At 39.4% G+C, this 20,500-nt stretch overlaps 1 protein-coding gene across 1 annotated transcript; it reads left to right on the top strand.

Moving 5' to 3' along the window:
• Positions 1–3,154: 3,154 nt before the first annotated feature.
• LOC129330831 (pepsin B-like) lies at positions 3,155–11,445 on the top strand. Its single transcript, XM_054981044.1, has 9 exons — positions 3,155–3,210; positions 5,465–5,618; positions 6,404–6,521; positions 6,974–7,092; positions 7,834–8,030; positions 9,628–9,750; positions 9,857–10,001; positions 10,613–10,711; positions 11,293–11,445. The coding sequence occupies exons 1-9, from the start codon at positions 3,155–3,157 to the stop codon at positions 11,443–11,445; spliced, it is 1,164 nt and encodes a 387-aa protein (XP_054837019.1).
• The last annotated feature ends 9,055 nt before the right edge of the window (positions 11,446–20,500 follow it).

The following is a 20,500-nucleotide window of genomic DNA, read 5'->3' as shown; positions in this document are numbered from 1 at the left end:
CAAAGATTATATAACTAAACAGTAGTGGTAGTGATAAAATTTCCAATACAACACTATAACTAGATTGATGCAATTACTACCGATATAATGCTATGTTTCATTCACAAAATTAAATTTCCGGATTAATGATCTCATAATACGGTAGCCTTGTAATGAGTAGATTTTCCTTAGAGAGGAAATCTAGGAAAGGAAACCACTTCTCATAAAAAGCTGAAGATTTGGCTGGATTCATTTGTAACTGCATCCTGTCTGTTAACTTCTCCATGATCAAATGGTCCCATACCTTCATATACCACGTAGTAAGATTTGGGGGGAAATGCGACTTCCATCGTGACGCAATCGCAGTTTTAGCTGCTGACAACAATATTGATATCAAATCTTTCCTTATTTGTGGTATTGGATAGTTCCCCCAGATGTTCAAGAAAATTAGTTCTGGTTTAAAGGGAATTGAGTAAGATGTGATTAAAAAAAATTGGTGAAAAACCGATTGCCAAAATTCTGCAACATAATTACATTTCCACCAGCAATGTGCATAAGACCCTTGTTCACCACAACGCTTCCAACAAAGGGGGGATCTATTTGAATAAATTTTAGCCAATTTCTGTGGGGTAAAATACCATCGTTGAATAATTTTGTAAGTCTAAAGTCTTATATTAATAACTGGAGAGGTAACTATTTTAGATTTCCAAATTTGTTCCCAATCTTTGTCCGAAATAATGTTTCCACAATCTTGTTGCCATTTTTGCTGTAATACTGTGTTAAAAGATTTTATATTACAAATAAGGATATTGTAAATCTTGGACAATAAGCCTTTACGAATAAACTCTGGTGCTTTTAAAATTTGCTCTAATTCCGTTTCAGGGCTTTTCATAACATCTTTAATTTTAAGTTCACTTAAAAGATAACTTAATTGAAAATATAAAAACCAAGGGATATCTCTGCCAAATTCTAACTCTAAATCAGACCTTTCCATTAAGCCATTTTTGGTAGCTATATCCAGCAAACGCAAAGATTTAAAATGTTCCCAAGTCTTGGAGCTTAAGAGGCTATATTGAAGGGGAAAACTCTTATGTGATGTTATTGTTGAAAATCTAGATATTTCTGGTAATAATTTTTTTTTATATTTGTCCCAAGTTTTAATAATTGCCCTAAAGAAAATATTACTATTAATAGAAGGTGGACGAATGTTATGCTTAGACCAGATTATATCAAGTGTCGTTTTAGGATAATACCATGCATTCAATATATTAATCCAATCAGTTGTTCCTTTCTTTTGTACTATCTGAATAATATCTACCAATCTGGAAGCGACATTATATAATTCCAAATCTGGGAAATTAAAGCCTCCATGCTGTGTTTGTTTTCTTAAAACTTTGAAAGCAATTCTTGGACGCTTAAATTGCCATAAAAATCGGTTTAATACGGTTTGCCACTTTTTGGTTAATTTGAGGGGAATTTCAATAGGAATTGTTCTAAAAAGAAAAAGGATTTTGGGAAAAATAAAAGATTTTATTAGGTGAAACCTTTCAAACCATGATAATTGTTGTTTATTCCATTTATGTAAAATGTCTTTGATTTCTTTCATTTTTTGGATATGATTAACTCGAATTAATTGATTCAAATCAGAAGGGATTTGTATACCAAGATAAGAAAATTGTGAAATAGCCCATTGATATTTATATTTTTGTTTAAGTAAATTTTGGGTTGTTCCTTCTAAATTAATGGGCATCATACTAGATTTACTCTGATTGATCAATAATCCTGAAACTTGGCCAAATTCTGATAACTCATATTGCAGGTGTTGCAGTGATATTAATGGTTTCGTGATATATAAAAGGATATCGTCTGCAAACAAATTTAATTTATAGGTATTATTACTAAAGACAATACCATGAATTTGAGTGTTATTTCTTATTGCCTCTGCCAGTGGTTCTATAGCAATCACAAACAAAATAGGGGACAGTGGGCAACCTTGTCTTGTACCTCTCTGCAGTCTAATGGGTTCTGATAACATACCATTAGCTTTAAGTTGCAGTTACTATTGATTTGTGAACTATATATATATATCAATTGTTAACTATGATGTACTGAAGGCTTATTGCTGAGACTTGAACTTGGATTATATTGTATTCGGCTACTGAAATTACTCATGAAATTACTGTTTGAAATTGATGTGATTTAGGAAGGCGTAGTTCCTTTAAGCTGGCATTTGCACTTTGAAAAAGGAATTTATAAGCACTATTGCACTTTGAATTTTTGAAATTGTATGATGCTGCTAGCTGCTTTAGATCTTATACCTTCAAAAAATTATTTCTATTGGAAAGATATTACTTCAGACCTGATACTTTCTATAAATTGAGACATGTTCATGATATAAAGGAAACTTGTTGACTGTGTTACATTGTACCTTTAAATTGTTATAGTAATTAGGTCACAGTTTATTCTTTTGTATTGGGTGACACTTTTCTGTTACTCTCTTTGTATTGGGTAATTCATTCCTACTCAAGCAATACATAACAACATCATTGTGAGCTAAAGGAAAATTGCCCAAGTTGTGGTACTAGCTTTGATAGATTGGCTTCAAATGCCTTATTGATGATACATGACACAGCTTTCCAAGGTCATGATCCAATATGTCCCAAACTTATAGCAAAGAGAAATCTGGAAATACTCATTATTTTATGCAGGATGGGTCAGTGGTATCAGAACAGAGCCAATCCAGCTGACATAAATATTCAGCACAGAAAGTTATTTTTCATTTATCCTTGATTACTTCTGAAAAGAAGTAATAGTAAAATACTAAAGATTTTCAAGCAAATCATGCTGGTTTGGCTTATTGACATTTTATCTATTGTTTTCTTTGCTATTAGCAAAGCTTTGAACCAAAGCCAGTCTGCATTAATCCTTTTAAAAAATCAAGGGCATAGATTAGATTTTAAACATTTTCTAACAAAAGAAATTGATTTTCTATGATCTGTATGAAAACAGAAGGTGTAGATATCATGTGTACATAATGATATGGAAAATTAAGAGCAAACAGATATGGCAACAGAGAACAGTTGTCCTTATTATAAAAGCAAGAACACAACAGTCACAATTGTGGACTGGAATTTTGGATTTCTTGAAGATCACATTGGTGTTGACACCAACCACCATGAAGTGGCTCGTCCTAGTGTTTCTTTTTCTCCACCTGTCGGAAGGGATGGAGAGGTGAGTATTGACATATTGACATATAGTTATGATAAATCAGCGTGTACATTTTCAGCCAATATTTCATGATAAAACAATGTTCTGATAGTTCTTAGCATCTCACAACTGTAATCCTTTAATCAAAGGGGGATAATTTGTACTCAATTAAAATGGTGGCTCTCTGTCTTGTTTTATGCCAGTGACATGATTTTAAACAGAACTGGGCTGCAATGACTCCTGAAAAATGTGTACGTCATTTGAAAAAAAATTAACTGTAGGTAATGATATAACCCTCTTTCTAACTGGAATATGGATGGCCACCAAACTGACTTTGTGGAGACCCACAAGGATCACTATTAGGGCTGGTACTATTTCATTTGCTCATAAATGATCTGGAACTGGGGGTGAGCAATGAGTGGCCAAGTTTGCAGATAACACAAAATTATTCAAGATGATGAAAACTAAGGCTGACTGTGAAGAATTCTATGATCTCCAAAAATGGAGAGAGTGGGGAACATTGTGTCAAAAGTTCAGAGTAGGTAAGTGTAAGGTGATGCATATTGGAACAAAAACATTAGATATATATTAATAGAGTCTGAGGAGGAAGGCAATATGGTATAGTCTGATCTTTGCAGACCTCGGAAGCTAAGCAGATTCAGTACTTGGTTGGGGACCACAAAAGAAGACTCTGCAGAAAAAAGCAATGACAACCACCTCTGCTTCTCATTTGTCTTGAAAGCCCCTTGCAGGGGTCGCCATAAGTTAGTTGTGACTTGATGGCATTTACATATGTACATAATGGGATCTGAATTTGCACAGACAGAAAGGGAAAGACACCTTGGAATCATAGCGGATAACTTAATTAGAATGTCAACCTAGCATTCCACAGCAGCGGAAAAAGCAAACTCTATGCTGGGGATAAATAGAAAAAGGACTGAAAAGAAAACAGCCAGTATTATAATGCTCCGTATATCTCTATAGGGTGGCCTTATTTGGAATACTATGCGTAGTTCTGGTCACCATATCTCAAGAAGGGCATTGCAAAGCTGGGGAAAGTACTGAAGACGACAACTAAGATAAGGGGTTGGAGCAGCTTTCCTATGAGAAAATGCTAAAGTGTCGGGGACTTTTCAGTTTCGAAAAAAATGACTAAAGGGGGGGGGGATGATAGAGGAGTACAGAGAATGGACAGAGAGAACTTTTCCTCCTCTCACAAAATATTAGAACTCAAAGGCACTCAAGTTGATAGGCAGTAGATTCAGGAGGACAGACAAAAGGAAATACTTCTTTACTCAATAAGTGATTCAAACGTGGAATTCACTGCCAGAGGATGTAGAGATGGCCACATGCAGGATAGGTCTATCAGTGGCTACTAGCTATGGTGACTAAAGGGAACTTCCACATCTAGAGGTGTTAAACCTCTGAATCCCAGGGCTAGTGTGTTTTTTTCCACAGTAAATTTTTGTTGTACAATGGGATTTTGAGAGCTAAGTCTCTTCTAAATAATTAAATGGCTAATCTAGAATTTCACAAAGATTTCATGTTGAATGAAAATTTCTGCATTTTGTTTTACATTTGTACAATGACTTTATCCGACAAACTATCTTGCAACCCTCCAGAGCTTTCAGTATAGACTGGCTTCACAATAGGTTTGGCTGATATAGCATGCCACTGAATAAAAGAATTTGTCCTTCCATTTCACAGTGTTGAAGATTATTAGTCATATATGTGTTTCTGCCTCATGTACAGAATATTTTAGGGTGGCATATTTAGGGTAATTTCTGACAAATATGATTCGCCCCCTCCACAATACACATTATTGAGCACAGACAAATTCATAACCAACAGGTTTATGCATTATGCAGACCGAACTGCTAGAGTTTGTTCTCAGTTTCTTTAATCAGTTAAGAGTTTATTGATCAATCAGTTAGGTTATTACAAAACATCACATGGTTGCAACACTAAGTAAAGCATAATAATACTATGTCAAAAACCAAAACATAATGAACTGGAGTACTTGAAGACACTCACACAGTCGTTATATCATAAGGCACCATTGCTATACACAATATATGGATTGACTGACCCATTATTCAAGCTTTGTAAATTTATTCCTGCTTCCATAGACATTTCCTTGCCTTGAACAGAAAGCCTAGGCTATTAGCAGCTCTCAAAACAACAGGCTAGGAAAGGTAGAGAACAGAATGGACATGGATGAGAAGTGGAAATTGCAATAATAGTGCTGCTGATCTCCTGAGCTCTCCATTTTGTGCAGAATTATTCTGAAAAAAGGGAAATCCATTCGTGAGAAGATGAAAGAGGAAGGTGTGCTAGAAGAATTTCTGAAGAACTATCATATTGACCCTGCAGCAAAATATCACTTCAATGAATACAATGTTGCATATGAACCAATAACCAATAACTTGAATGTGAGTATTAAAACACTAAAAATCAATAGTTTTCTCTCTTTTTCTTTCCTTCCTGTCCACTGGGACCACATGCATGTCACACTGACATGAGCATTTTTTCCCTTGCTCTTATTTATTAGCCCTTGATTAGTCTATTATTACTGTTAGATACTTACAGCACAGCAACCACCAGTGCCAAAGGGCCAGTTGCCATTCATTTTAAGAATGGCTTGTCCCTTCTGCAATGGAAATTTCTATTATGAAAACAGCATGTAAAGTTTTGACTATGTTTGTGTTCCCTTCTTTTGATTCTAGCATGGATCTTGTAGTTAAATTAACAACAACAACAATTGCACTTATATACTGCTCTTCTCAACAGGTTAGTGTTCCATTCAGAGCAAAGCCAGTGTTGTTATTATCCCCACAATACAGTTGGGGAGCAATTAAAGTTTGATTCTGTTTGTGCATATTGGTATGTCACTGATCAGTGGTATGGTTTTGCTGAGTAACATAAGCCATCTGCTTCACAGGATGCAGTGACACTTAATTAGTCACAATTTTAAAGTGCTTTCTAGGTTCTAGGTAGGAAAACACTGGAAAAGCAGAAATCTTATTAAAAGCTTTTAAAGGTATACATCTCTCAGAGACAGAGTAAATGCTTTGAAGAGATCATGCAGACCTTGGAATGCTGCTACCGGTCACTGCACACAATACTGAAACAAGTGGGCCAGTGGTCTGACTTGATTTAAAGAAGTTTCATGTGTTCACGTGAAATCTTCCATCTCACCAAAGCCTTTATTTGGCAGTCATTCTACTTTGGAGAGATCAGTATTGGAACCCCACCACAGAGCTTCCTGGTTCTCATGGACACTGGCTCTTCTAACCTCTGGGTACCATCAGTATATTGCAACACCAAGGCTTGTGGTGAGTATGGATCCTTGCTGCAGAGAGTTTTGTTTTAGGGGTCACATTAATTGATTTTGTTTAGAAAAAAGCAAATTATTTGCCCAAACTCAGCATATCAAAACTACAAACAAAACTGTACCAACTGCCTTCAATCATGTTGAAACTCTGAAGGCACTCTTGTTGTCCAACAATGGCAAACTCCTGATTTAAACACTGTTAAAAGAAAATGTTTTGAGTTTTCACATACATCTTCATGCCAGGTGCACCATCTCTGCTTTCTTCTATCCCGTTGCCACTTCAATGTGTTCATCAAATGTGGTGTGTTCCTCACCATCAGAGACTCTGGAGCAAGAAGTTCAGACTGAAGCAGAATCAGACCTGTTGTGAAAGAACATTGAAGTAGAGGGTATACATTTCTTTCATTGCCACATGGAGACCGATCTGTGGTATTTGTTTCTGTTTTACTCTAGATAATCACCACAAGTTCGACCCTAGTCAGTCCTCTACATATTCCAACAATGGACAGACATACACTTTGTCATATGGGAGTGGTAGCTTGATGGTTATGCTAGGCTATGACACAGTGAAAGTAAGTGATCTTTGTACAACACAGTCACACATCTCTAAATGTGGTGCATTCTGGAAATCTTCAAATTTGTGATCAAGTTAAATGTATCATGAATGTTTGTATAATAAGAAGTCTCTTGTTTACAGTCGAACATTGCAGTTTGATCTTACTTAACAAGACAAAAGAAGAGGTTCTAAGACACAGGACAGAAATTTGTGATGTGAGATCCAGATTTGGAATTACCAAGACTATGCATTACTTAGAGAGAGAGCTGCATTTCCTCCCATAGATGAGGGGAGTGGGAGGAGTCCCCATATATGAGTGAAAAAGTAGCTTGGTAAATGTGATTATTTCTTTCACGTTGTTCAAAGCTGATTTTAGCTTCTTGTTTTAAAAAAAGAGAAAAATCATCAGAACACTGTACCAAGTATAGCTTAAACGAGCAGCTCAGAACAAATTTTCTCTTAAGGAATCTGTCACATTTACAAATCTCAGATAGGACTATACAAAAATGGATTTCAGTGGGTGGGAGGGCAACCTATACAATGTTTTCAAATAAGCCCCATACATGACTAACAGTTGTGAAGACTGTCCCTTAAACTTGTGGGAGCTGAAGGCTCATAGCTATTCTGCAAGCTCAAATATGTCCCCTCTTTTCTGTTCACTCAGCTGGGTCATAATAATGTCTCCCTATTCAATGTTGTTTCTCAAGACATGTGCCCTTAACTGCAGGTGAAACCACATTCTCTTTCTCTCTCTCAGGTCCAAAATATCATTGTTCAAAATCAGGAATTTGGCTTGAGCGAGAGTGAGCCTACCAGTCCATTCTACTATGCTAGTTTTGATGGTATTTTGGGAATGGCTTACCCTGCCATGTCTGTAGGGGGCAACACTGTCATGCAGCAGATGCTGAAACAAGGACAGCTTTCTGAACCAATCTTCAGCTTCTACTTCTCCCGGTAAGATCCAACAATCCATCTTTTTTTGTATATTCCAAACCACGCAAATGATTACTTTGTGGGAGGGGCTCTGGCTCAGTGGTAAAGCATCTGCTTGGCAAACAGAACGTCCCAGGTTCAATCTCCAGCATCTCCAGCTAAAAGGATCAGGTGGTAGATGATATGCAAGACCTCTGCCTGAGACCCTGGAGAGTCGCTGCCAGTTTGGGTAAACCATACCAATGTTGACGGACCAAGGGTCTGATTCAGTATAAGGCAAGTTCACGTGTTCATGTATACTCTTTGGTTCCATCTTTACAATCACAAATATAATTAAGAATAAAATTCCAGCTGGGAAAATGCACTCTTCCTTAAATAACTCACAGTTTCATTTTAAACTGAGTTATACCTTTCTAAGTCAATGGGCTGAGAAGGATATAGCTCTATTTAGGATTGCACTGTCAAAGTACAAGTGTGTCTCCAAACCACTTAATGTAAGTAAGTGCTGCCTTGGTCACAACTTGTTTTAACTATCCTTTTGACATCAAAACTAGAATGGAGAAAAAATGGATTTTACCAACAAGGGAAGACTGGTGTCAAGATCTGATCATTGTAACAAATTCCAGAGGAGAACCATATAGTAAAAACAAAAAAAAGTCTTGTAGCACCTTAAAGATTAATATATTTAATATCTTGTAAGAAACAAAACTTTGTATAGAAACAGAACTGTGAACAGTGGGGCCAATGAAATGCAACAAATAATCTGTGTCATTTCTATGTAAAGCATATAAGATAAGCACAGCATCCATTAACAGCAATTAATTACTAATAAAACAAAGTATTGCCAAGCCAATGTAACACTTGCAATGGTTAAGAAAACCTTGGTATCAATTGCTGAATAACTTGTTTAGGTCAAGGGGGCTGTCTGTAAGTGAAAAAAGGCCTACTATGCAAGATCAATGAGAGAGAAGTATCATTGCCCAGGATAAACCATACATGGAGCAGATTGGGCTGTGAGCTGTGATGGACAACCAGTGGTCTTCTGTCATTTTTTCTTCAGGACTTGTATATTGGCTACTTCTGGGCACCAGTACAGCCATGACCATCTATTTCTTCACTTTATTGTTTGGGAACTGTAGTTTTAAGAAGGTCTGATGCAAATCTAAACTGTGAATCTCTGTTAACAAATGAGGTATCATAGATTGTGTGATGCACTCTAGATGGTAGCTGGAAAACTGTAGATATGTGTACAGGTCAGTGGGCCCTAGGTAGTTTGTGACACTTGTTCATCATGTAATTACACAATGGTGTCCAGAAAGTGTACCTGTTGGGTAGACTAGCCTTTGCTTAGGTGTACAATGGTATGGAAGTTGTTAATTTCTTAAGAATGTATTTCCCCAAAGCATATAATATCACAGGATTGTAGTTATTCTGGAATTATTTATCTGGAGTATTCAGTTTAATCCCTTCTATCTAAACCACCCCCTTTTCTACTGTCCTGTTGTTCTCTGATGTACTCTGTTCACTGATCCAGACTATGAGCTCCAATTAAATAAGACTTTCAATTAGTAAGAAATTGAATAAATAACCTTGTCTGTTTTTGACATTTTCTCCCCAGCCAACCTACTGCTCAGTATGGAGGGGAATTAATCTTGGGAGGTGTTGACACTCAGTTGTTCTCTGGGCAAATTACCTGGGCACCTGTCACCCGGGAGGTTTACTGGCAGATCGGTATTGAAGAGTAAGTGATATTTTAAGACTTCCCATCTTCTTTATACTGGACTGTGCTTTTTAGCTTTTGTCCGTTATTGCTTGGTGATAGACATTCTTTGCTCTTGTTTCTATAGGTTTGCCATTGGAAACCAGGCTACTGGCTGGTGTAGCCAGGGCTGCCAGGCAATTGTGGACACTGGGACTTTTCTGCTTGCTGTCCCACAGCAGTACATGGGGAATTTCCTGCAGGCTGTGGGAGCGCAACAGTACAATGGGGAGGTAGGTGTCAGAGAATGCTGGAGAACCTCCAAGGGCACCTCTAAATAGCCTGGATCCAAAGCAATACAAGCAGAGCTCAGCCAAAGGACCTGAACTTTTCTGCCTCCCCTCTGCCACTGCCTCACTCCAATGCTGCTGCCAGGGGATTCCCAGGAATAATGCTGGGTGCAATGTGGGGTTGGTTCTATAGTACAAAATGGACATCGGTGGAAAATATGGTTTGAATCCAAGTCACTATTCTGGCAGATCAGCTCAGGGAAAAACTTCCGTCTACAAATTTAGCTGAGTAAATTTACACCAAAGATAAAGACAGGTCTAGTCAACTGAACAGTCTAGTCAGTCCTCATACTGCAGTGTTTCTCCCATCATCAACTGACTGACTTCTTTTGGAAACTGACTGCTGGACCTTTATTTGTTCTAAAAAAGTAATTCTATTGCTCTGATACCTGTAGTCAGGAGGACATGGCAATTGAGGAATGTGGAGAAATAAACTTGTTTATAATAAGTTTCCTGGTCTAACTGTTTTCTGGTAAACACATGATCTGTTTTGTGGTGAAGACATGGTCTAGCTTCTCACAGAACTAACGTGCCTTTTTATATTTTTTAAACAGTATGTTGTTAACTGCAACAATGTCCAGAGCATGCCCACCATCACCTTTGTCATTAATGGATCTCAGTTCCCACTCCCTCCTTCTGCATATGTAGCCAACGTACGTATACTGTTTCTGTTAATGTTATTTGCCCAATGCATATTTTATGCCAGGTTTCTTGAGGATCTAGATTCACATAGCTACCTCTATCCCTGATCATAAAACTCTTTTTGGAATCCGAATTGTTTGTTTAGATGTGCAGACTCAGAAGTCTTCTAGACTCTTCTGCTCAAGTACAACCAAATGTTTTAATATTAATAACCACAAAGTCAGAAATGGTGGAGTGAAGCATCCCACAGTCACATCTCAATGTGCAAGTTCCATTAAATGGACTGGCACCCACTGTTGCTCCTGTTTGCAATGCACTGGCTACGACCTGCATGGGCTGAAGATGAGAGCCAAATGAGAGATGAGACATGCACAGTAATACAGCTGTAACAATAAGAAATATATCCTTTCAGAGAAGTCCTGGGCAGCTGTAGTAACAGGCAATTAGGAGAGCTGTTAGGAAAACTAGAGATAAACAGTTACATTTCTATCACATGATTTAAACAGATCCTGATCCCAGACTTTGTATAAAAAGCTTTGTGTTATTTTCTCCAGTGGAAGTGCAACTTAAGCTGTTTTCTTTTCTTTCACAGAACAATGGCTACTGCTCAGTTCAGATTGAGGCTACATATTTGCCTTCCCCTACAGGACAGCCTCTGTGGATTCTCGGTGACGTCTTCCTGAAAGAGTATTATTCTGTCTATGACATGGCCAATAATAGGGTGGGCTTTGCACCATCAGCCTAGACAGAGCAAAATCCATTTTTACCCATCCAGTGCTTCTGTTCTTTTGGACTTTGGTAGAATCATTCAAAAATAACATTTTAAAAATATTCATATACTGCTTGCATAGATTTATACATAATCAGCTAATACAGTCTAATATGCCAAACAGCTGCTTGTGTGTTTTGAAACTGATTGCATGAAGACCTGAGATTCATTTTAAGAAGTGACTAGGATTAACCAAGTTAATGATTTTATTCTGAGTTCCACTACTTCAGTATTTTCTCTAATTGTACCATCATTAAAAATGTAAAATAAGTAGGAGAGTCTGTAATAAAATTTTGGGAACAATGATAATTGGGGCACTACTTCTATTATGGAAAGTCCAGTAAGGACAATTTCCCTCATGGAACTAAATGATCCTGTATGAACATGGACTTTCAGGTTTTTAGCCCTTAAAACTGCAAAGAGAAGCTTAAACTATGAATAAATGTAATCAAGAAATGTACACTAACTTTTGAGAGTGCTCAAATTATGATCTTGTAGGAACTCATCACTTTGGCAGCCATGATTTTTGAATATTTTAAGGTTGTAGACTCAGATTTGGGTTGTTATTTAAACACATTAAGCTGCCTTAGTCTGAGTCAGACTGTTGGTCTATCAAGTTAAGTATTGTTTACTCTGACTGGCAGCAGCTCCCCAAAGTCTCAAAATGTTAGTCAAAAAACTAGACTAAGAGAACACATGATCCCAAATAATGAATAATGTGTGAACAGTGTGAAGGATAACTAATCGTTCCATTTTCAAAGGCATCAGTTCTTCTGATTACCAGATGCTGATGTCAAACAGGAGAAGGCTATGTTTATTACACCTTGCTTACGAGCTCCTAAGGGGCACCTGATGGGTGACACTTCTGGGCCAAACGGAATTTCTGTCTGATACTGCAAGACAATGATAATGTTCTTATTAAAAAAGAAATACATTAAGCAAATACAGACTGTTGTGTGCATTCATGCATAGTCAATATTGTTTTGTATTGGGCCCTTATTTTCTGATGCAAAGCACGAAAGAAGTGAATGTAATTTTAATTTCAGTGCATAAATGGAGGTATGTGCTAATGGGCTATCTTGGGCACTGCTTTTCCCTCAGCCAGCATCCTCTGTGTGCATATATATTTATATTACAAGTATGCTTTTATTAACTGCCGTGTGTTCAAGAACACTAGTGGCAGTACCAAATACTGGAAACACATCTCTCCCACCATGCAAATGTGTGAGAGTACAAGATGGAGAGAACCCCGTAGGAGTCAAGAAGAAAGCACAGAATAATGCATACTCATACATAGGGCATTAGAACATCCCCACGTGGTGGCACTACAAGCTCTAGTAGACATGTTGGTAAGACATATGTATATCTCAGGGGTTTCACTGATCATTGTTCAATGTTGTTCATTATCACTTTATGGTTCATTATTACATCTGACTTTCCTCTGGATTGTACAGTGTATTATATATAGGGATACCCAATTTATTTCCTATAATATTCCTGGGAGATAGCTTAGGTTGAGAAGCAGCAGCTTGGCCAAGGATATTTCAGTGAGCTTGAACCAGGGTTTTCTTTTCTTTTCTGCTACACTGTATTAGATATGCATAATAATGAAGGAACCTGAAAACCAGCACAGAACTTTTTTTTCTAGCATGAAACTGATGGATTCAGTGGAAATTTAAGAACCTTAACATTGAAAAATTCAATATCCTTGTTTATGGCTGGCTACAAAACTGATTAGGCATAAGTCAAAACACTAATTAATCTAATTAATCACATTTCTCAATGGTGAGCATATAGCCATTCTGAAATGATGGGCATGCCAAGTAAATTGGGCTGCAGAAAAAAAAGGTCAGCTGAATTTTTCAGCACACTATTACAGTTCAAAATATATAAACCCCAAGAGAAACCAAAAGCAAAGATCAGAAATGTTTAAGGGTAAAACTTCAAACCAACATGTCCCCATAAGAAGATACTGCGATACGTGTTTGATACTTGCTCCAGATTATTTCACATAGGTATGACCAAACAAACAAACAAACACACACACACACATCCTCATACTGGTCAGCAAATGGTCAGCCATTGCCCTAAGATTAGCCAAAAGGCAGACAAAACTATTTCCCTTTGGGGGGCCTGTATCTGAAACGCTCCTAAGCAGGTCTACTTGAAAGTAAGTTTCATTTTATTCAATGGGGCTAACTTCTAGGAACATGTTCTTAGGATTGCATCCATAATGATTACTATATTTTACTAATTCCTCATTGCCCATGAATGCATTTCTGCTGTTCTTTGGGGGTTTTGTATATTTGACAAGGTTTGACATCTTAGATTAATGATATATTTAACACATATGTGGGGATATTGACTTGAACCAGAGTTTTCATGAAATTGGGTAACATCCCGACATTCATGTTAAATATATTTAAAATGTTAACTTTTTTTAAAAAAAGCTTTACTAATCTCAGACTTGAAATGTCCACTACTTAAGGAAAGCTTTTATTAATCTGAGTTTTCAGATCCTGTCACTCATTCTGCACCAGTGAACCCACCCTGCAATGAAGTATGCTTTTGCATACTGCTGCAAAGTATAGGATGCAAAACCCACCTTACCTTGGGGAAACAGTTTAATTCAGGGGAGTTGAACTCATTTGTTACAAAGACTGGATCTGATATAAATGTCACTTTGTCGGGCAGGACCATGTGTACCATAAAATTTAATGCCAGGTACTGGAGATATAAACTTTATAAAAGACACAGATGAACCCAATTAATGATATTTTTTTAACTCAAAATACAAACATACTTAAAACATAAACACTCCTTTATTCAACACTTTGATAACTGAAGCCTCTTGCTCTGAACGATTGCATCAAAATCTGGAGTTAAAGCTATTACATATTTCCATGCCATGCAGTTAAGACTTCAGTTTCATCTATAAATGCCACCTTTCCTGTAACATTTACAAACATGCCAATTCATTTAAATTCTCTCACATATATTACTGAACATTTGTGTTCCAGTCACCTCTAGGTTGGAAATCCCTATGGTAACCTACACCCTCATTGCTTCAGCAGCCTTCCTGAAGCCCAGCTCAGAGAAAACTAGCAGCAGTTGTCATTTTAAACAACTTGCATCTTACCCCACAAGATTCAGGAACAGTGAACATTTACAATCCTAAACAAACTTATTTCTAACTAAACATGCACAGAACCAGGTTATCGCTTCCACTTCATCCAATCAGCCTTACTTCCCAGTGATCACATTCCGAATTGCAGATTTTTTGGGAAGAAAAACCTGTTAACTTTGCCAGAACCTTACTCCTGAGTAAGGATGGTTATTATAGGAGACCGGAAAACAATCCTAAACAAATTCTATTCAGAATCCTACTCAGGTCTCTTCAATTGCTGGAAAGTGTTCTCAGGATTATACTGAGTCACACATGCTTTAAGCGAGAATACCATTTGCAATACTAGGAGAGGAAGAGAAAATGCTAATAATAAGATTAAAGTGCTGGTTTAAAAAGATCCAACATGCACTCCTAACCATATTGCAGCCACCTCCAAACCCCCAGCCACATGGACATTCATGCGATCTTGACATTAGATCATCCAAGCAGAGCTATGCCAGATTCAATCAAACGTGCTCTACCCATCCAGGCCCAGTGATCCCACCCCAGCACCAACTCATCCCTTCTCACCCCTTACAGCCGAATTATGCTTTTCTGCCATCTCTAGCTCCAACTGTACAGCACCCAGCCAGCTCCTACCCACCACATCGCTATGGCAACTTGAAGTAGCCACCCTGCCACTGAGAGCAAGTGGCCTCACTGACCCCCCCAGCACAGCATTATGGGAGTCATAGTTCACGGCTTGGGGTGGGAGCCAGAAGCCTCAGCTACAAGCTCTGTGCTGGTGCGACCCCACTGCACATGCCCTGCTTAGCAGCTTCTACCCTCCTGCCTTTTCTTCTGTCTGTTTGTGGGCTGGATACGAGCCCTAAAAGGACTGTATCTGATCTCCGGGCCATATGTTTGACACCCCTGGTTTAATTAGTCTACACTTCTTTATAGGAACTTCTTCCTAACATACACCATCCTACTTTCTGATTGGTTCAAACTAAGCCCCCTTTTAGTCCTGATTAACAATGGTATGAGTAGAGGATTTGTATAAAAGCCTATGCAGACACCCAGAGATTCTGTTCCCTCTGTTAATTTGTGCCTTACTCAAGAAACATATTCTTTAAAACAAATCTCTGTGGATCAGAAGTCCTTGGCAACTATCTGTTATCCATTGATTACTTTTGATTACTCACCAAATATTTTTATGGAATATTGCTACAGTTTACAGAAAGAAATTCTTTCTTAAAATGTTCCCCAAATATGTTAAAATATTCTCCATACTTTTCCAAGATATGCCTGAGATCTAGCTAAGTTTTGGACTTTAGCACTCTATCACCTGCATATAGCACAACTATAAATCTATACTTTTTTAAAGATGGAAAACAGAGATAGAGAGTTCTCTCACTACATAATTAATGCAGAGACTGAAGGAAAAGCTGCCAACTGTCAGCCTTTTAGTAATCCCTTACACCTGTTTTAGAGTACAATGTTTTAAATAACAACAATAATATACTATTGATGCAATACCATTTAGATTTCCTGAAACAATTTCTGCGTATTAAACTGTATGTTACCATAAGAGCAACCAAATGTACATGTAGCAGGGGTTTCAAACTTTTATGGAAATCATATGGAATAACAAAAAGCACTGATCTATTTGGCTTTTGGCTTTCTGGAAGCCAGCTTGCTCTTCTGTTGCAATTTGATTACGGCCAGCCTAGTTTCCCAATGTATTGAAAAAAACCCAACAGGAAATTCAGGAATAAACAGAAATGCAAGTATCAGTGCTGTCGGTGGATCTACTGAGGATGAGGAACAAGCCCTGTGTATTCCTTGAGGATAAATTGTTATGTAGAGAGAAGCTGCACCTCCCATAGAGAGGAGAAAGAGGGAGCACTCTACTCTTCAGGAGACCCAGATTTGTGGAACCACCTGGATTTATACTGGGATTCTGTCTCTGAATCAGTCACCAGTTTTAAGTAGAACACAACTATTTGACATTTTGCTGAGAGTCTGGTGTCTGATCAATGTGAATAGGTTTGGTCTAAGTGTGCTGGAATCAAGGACTGACACAAGAATGTTATTACTCCTTAACAACTCTGGATGTTTCCTCAATGAGGAGTGATTTTTAGAGATAGTTCGTCAAGCACTCTCTTCAAGTACGCACCAGTGCCAGTGGAAGGGAGGGAACCAGTGTCCACAGGCATGTGTGTGTGAAGTAACAGCAGCTTGAGTTGCAGAGAGGGAAACATACACTGCTGAAAGATGGCTGCAGTTCCTGGTGTGCAGAATCTCTCTCTTTCTGAGGACCTGCTATGGGGAAATGGATCTACTACCCTGCAGCAGTGTCTGTTTGCTCCCATCAATGTTTCACTTGTATATTTGTAAATAAGTATTTTAAAAAGCTTTAAGACTCCAATGCTCTCTGTGCCAAAGGGAACTGACCCAGATAGTGCTGTCCTGGCCCTTCTTAGTGTTTGGGGAAGTGGAGAGTATATAACACCATGCAGGCCCTGTGCACAGACCAACTGAGTGGGAGGGCTGGGAGGCTGCCTACTCAGCTGCTCGACGCTGCCGCCGGGCGTAGCAGTTGCGGGCCAGGCACGACAGGTGGCTGGGGTGGCATGCATGCATCCTCCCTCCAGCTCAGTTGCTCCATGTGCTGCCCTGGCCACCTTCTGCGCCTGGCACACAGCTTGTGTGCAGCACAGAGCTCCTGGCCGGGTGTCACAGCATGGGGCAATTGACCTCCGTGGCGCCCCCTGCCCCCCCGCCCCCTCTGGCACCCCCTCTGGCACCTTAGTGCTCGAGGTGGCTGCCAGCCCGGCCTCAATGGGTGCACTGGCCCTGAAAACATATATTAGGGTTGCTGACTTGTAGTTGTGGGCCAGGTACGGCAGGTGACTGGGGCGGCATGCGTGCATCCTCCCTCCGGCTCAGTTGCTCCGTGTGCTGCCCTGGTCACCTGCTGCGCCTGGCCCACAGCTTGTGTGCAGCACAGAGCTCCTGGCCGGGTGCAGCAGCACGGGGCAATTGAGCGCCGTGGCACCCCCTCCCCCCAGCGCCCCCTCCGGCACCCCCTCTGGTGCCTTAGCACTCGAGGTGGCTGCCGGCCCGGCCTCAATGGGTGCGCTGGCCCTGAAAACATATATTAGGGTTGCTGACTTTTAAAACAATGTTAGTTGATTAGTCACCTGCCTTTTAAATTATTGATTATTTAGACATATTACTTATACCTAGGTATATATATCTTTGGGGGAAGCTTGTAGTTTAATATAATGCATTGAACTACTTACTATGTGTTGTATGTAACAATTTCTATGTAGGGTTGCCAGCCCGAAAATGGCAATTGGTGGGAGCTTTACCTTGTGGTGGAGCCCAGGCCAGTGAGGTCATCACATCACCTGCTATGACATTATTTGTGGTGCGACCCACCAATTTGGTATGGGTTTCACTGGCACCAATATGTTTCTGGGCTAAATTCAAGATGGTGACACTCATTTTTAAAGCCCTTTATGGCCTTGGCATACGATCGTGAAGGAGCATTTCACCCCCCAATTCCCTCCCACTCACTCAGATCAGCATAAGAATAGCTATCTGAGATACACACTCATTACACTGACAGCTAAGGCAGAACAAGCACCACTTCAAACTGCCTCATTTTAAAAAGGCAGAGTATAAACGAAACAAATAAAAACCAGCCTGCCGTTGTAATATGACACTCAGGACAGCCTGAGGATCTACTTGGTTGTGCCATTGAGAATCCAGTGTGGGTTTGGATGAAACTGCAGCTCTGAATACAGATTAAAGTGGCTGAGTTGGATTTTTTTTCTGAGAGATTCGTGTTGCTTTATTATGTGTCATTGATTTACTGACAATTGTACCTCAATTTGTAGTTGAATAGTGGGTTATAAATCTCTCATTTATTTATTCATTTAGCTGGCAGCGACCCCAAGGATTATTTAGTCCAATGCAGGAAATTCACAACCCCCTCCTTCCCCAATGACCCCTGTTTAATGCCCACAGGAAGGGGAAAAAATCCTCCAGGATCCCTGGCCGATCTGGCCTGGAGGAAAATTCCTTCCTGGCTCCCATTACTCTGGTTACATAAGAAAAAGCCATGAAAGCTGAGCGCTTACTCATCCCTCCCTGCTCTCCTTCTCATTATCTGCCTAAGTTCACATTGATTCATATAATCAGCATTGCTGTCATCTAGTCTCTCCTTAAAAACCTCCAAAGAAGAGCCCACCTGGCAGTTAGATCCCTTAGTTCTCCACAGCAAACACACAGGTGATTTGGTTGAAGTAACATTTATTAGAGATCCATCAGTTCAGGTTGATCAGATAGTGGGAAATTGGCAGAAGTGACATGTATATGAAAAGCATGGTTAGTTATAAATAGAGATGGGCACGATCTACATTACGATAAAAAAAAACCCACGATAATGGCGTTCGGGCAATCGGGACCTGGTGGATTGTTGTCTTCCACGGCAAACGATCCAGCGGTCGGGAGGGGGCTGGACCGGGGCTGGATGGGGTGATCGTGATAGGATTGGGAAGCTAGACATTCAGGCGCCAACAATCTATTCCCCTGGCAACGGAGGCAGGGGAATGCCTGAGCTCTGTTTGAAACTTGATAATATTTCCCCTAGTGAGGAAAAGCAAACAGTTGTGAGTGAAAAAGTGGCTTCCTGAGAAAAATATAAGCAAAGTGATTTGGAGAGGAAGGGGTTAAGACTTAAGAGAGAGAGAAAACAAGAGAGCTGCTTTGAGCGCGGCTATCAGCAGAAGCTGTTTTGTGCTCCTCTCCTGAGTTCATTCAGTGTGTTGAAAGAGTTAACAACACTGAGAAGAGATCTCTCCTCCTGACTGAGTTCATTCAGTGCATTTTGGAAGACTGGCTGCTTGCTTTTAAAATCGGGTGGGGAGGATTCTATCCCTTCTTTTTTAAAAAAGCTCAAGGCAATAATTTACACTTTTTATATATATTAAAGTGCCAGAGTGCAATAGTGTTAATAAATAGTGTGCTAATAAATACAAAATAAATATTCAAATTTTACAAATATCCGCAAGCCATACAATACAAAGTCATCCAATACAGTTTGTAATTTTCATGAACTAATTTTGTAAACAGAGTCCATCACTAGAGCATGAGGAGCGCAGAGCTGTGACCTCCGATGTAGACAAACACCAGTCCTCAGAAGAGGAGTTCTAATGCTTTTGAGCCAGACGGGAAAGCTTATGAAAAAGCATAACCTTCAAGCAGTATTCAGACCCACCCGAAAAATACAACAGATGCTACGATCAGCAAAAGACAGTAGAGACCCCCTCACCTCTGCAGGAGTATACCGTATACCCTGCAGCTGTGGACAAGTTTACATCGAGACCACAAAGCATCCAGACAAGAATAAAAGAATAAAAGAACATGAAAGACACTGCAGACTTGGACAACCTGAAAAATCAGCAGTGGCTGAACATAGCCTAACTCAAACAGGGCACAGTATCTTATTCCAGGACACCAAAATACTGGACAACACTTCCAACTACTTTGTCAGACTGCACAGGGAAGCCATTGAAATTCACAAGCATAAGCAAAACTTCAACAGGAAAGAAGAAACCTTAAGAATGAACCGAGCATGGTTTCCAGTTCTGAAAAACACCAGGCTAACAAAACACTCTATACTCGACAGTAGCCCTGCAGAGAAGATTAGCACATCAAGCACCAATCCATATGCAAAAGAACCTCCTCAGGATACAGTGAAGCCTCCCGCCATTAGCATTCCACACCCTGGGAAACTCTTACAGGATGACTCAGCTCAACCCTACCCCTCCTGAGTAGATACCTGCCAACATCTTTTCCACACTGTGACACGGAGAGATCTCTGTCTTTTGGTGCTACACCTCTGAAGATGCC

Source organism: Eublepharis macularius, chromosome 5 (assembly GCF_028583425.1).
Source record: "Eublepharis macularius isolate TG4126 chromosome 5, MPM_Emac_v1.0, whole genome shotgun sequence".
In the NCBI taxonomy this organism is placed as follows: domain Eukaryota; kingdom Metazoa; phylum Chordata; class Lepidosauria; order Squamata; family Eublepharidae; genus Eublepharis; species Eublepharis macularius.
The sequence above is the reverse complement of the archived record's forward strand: the minus strand, read 5'-3'. Positions and strand labels throughout refer to the sequence as shown.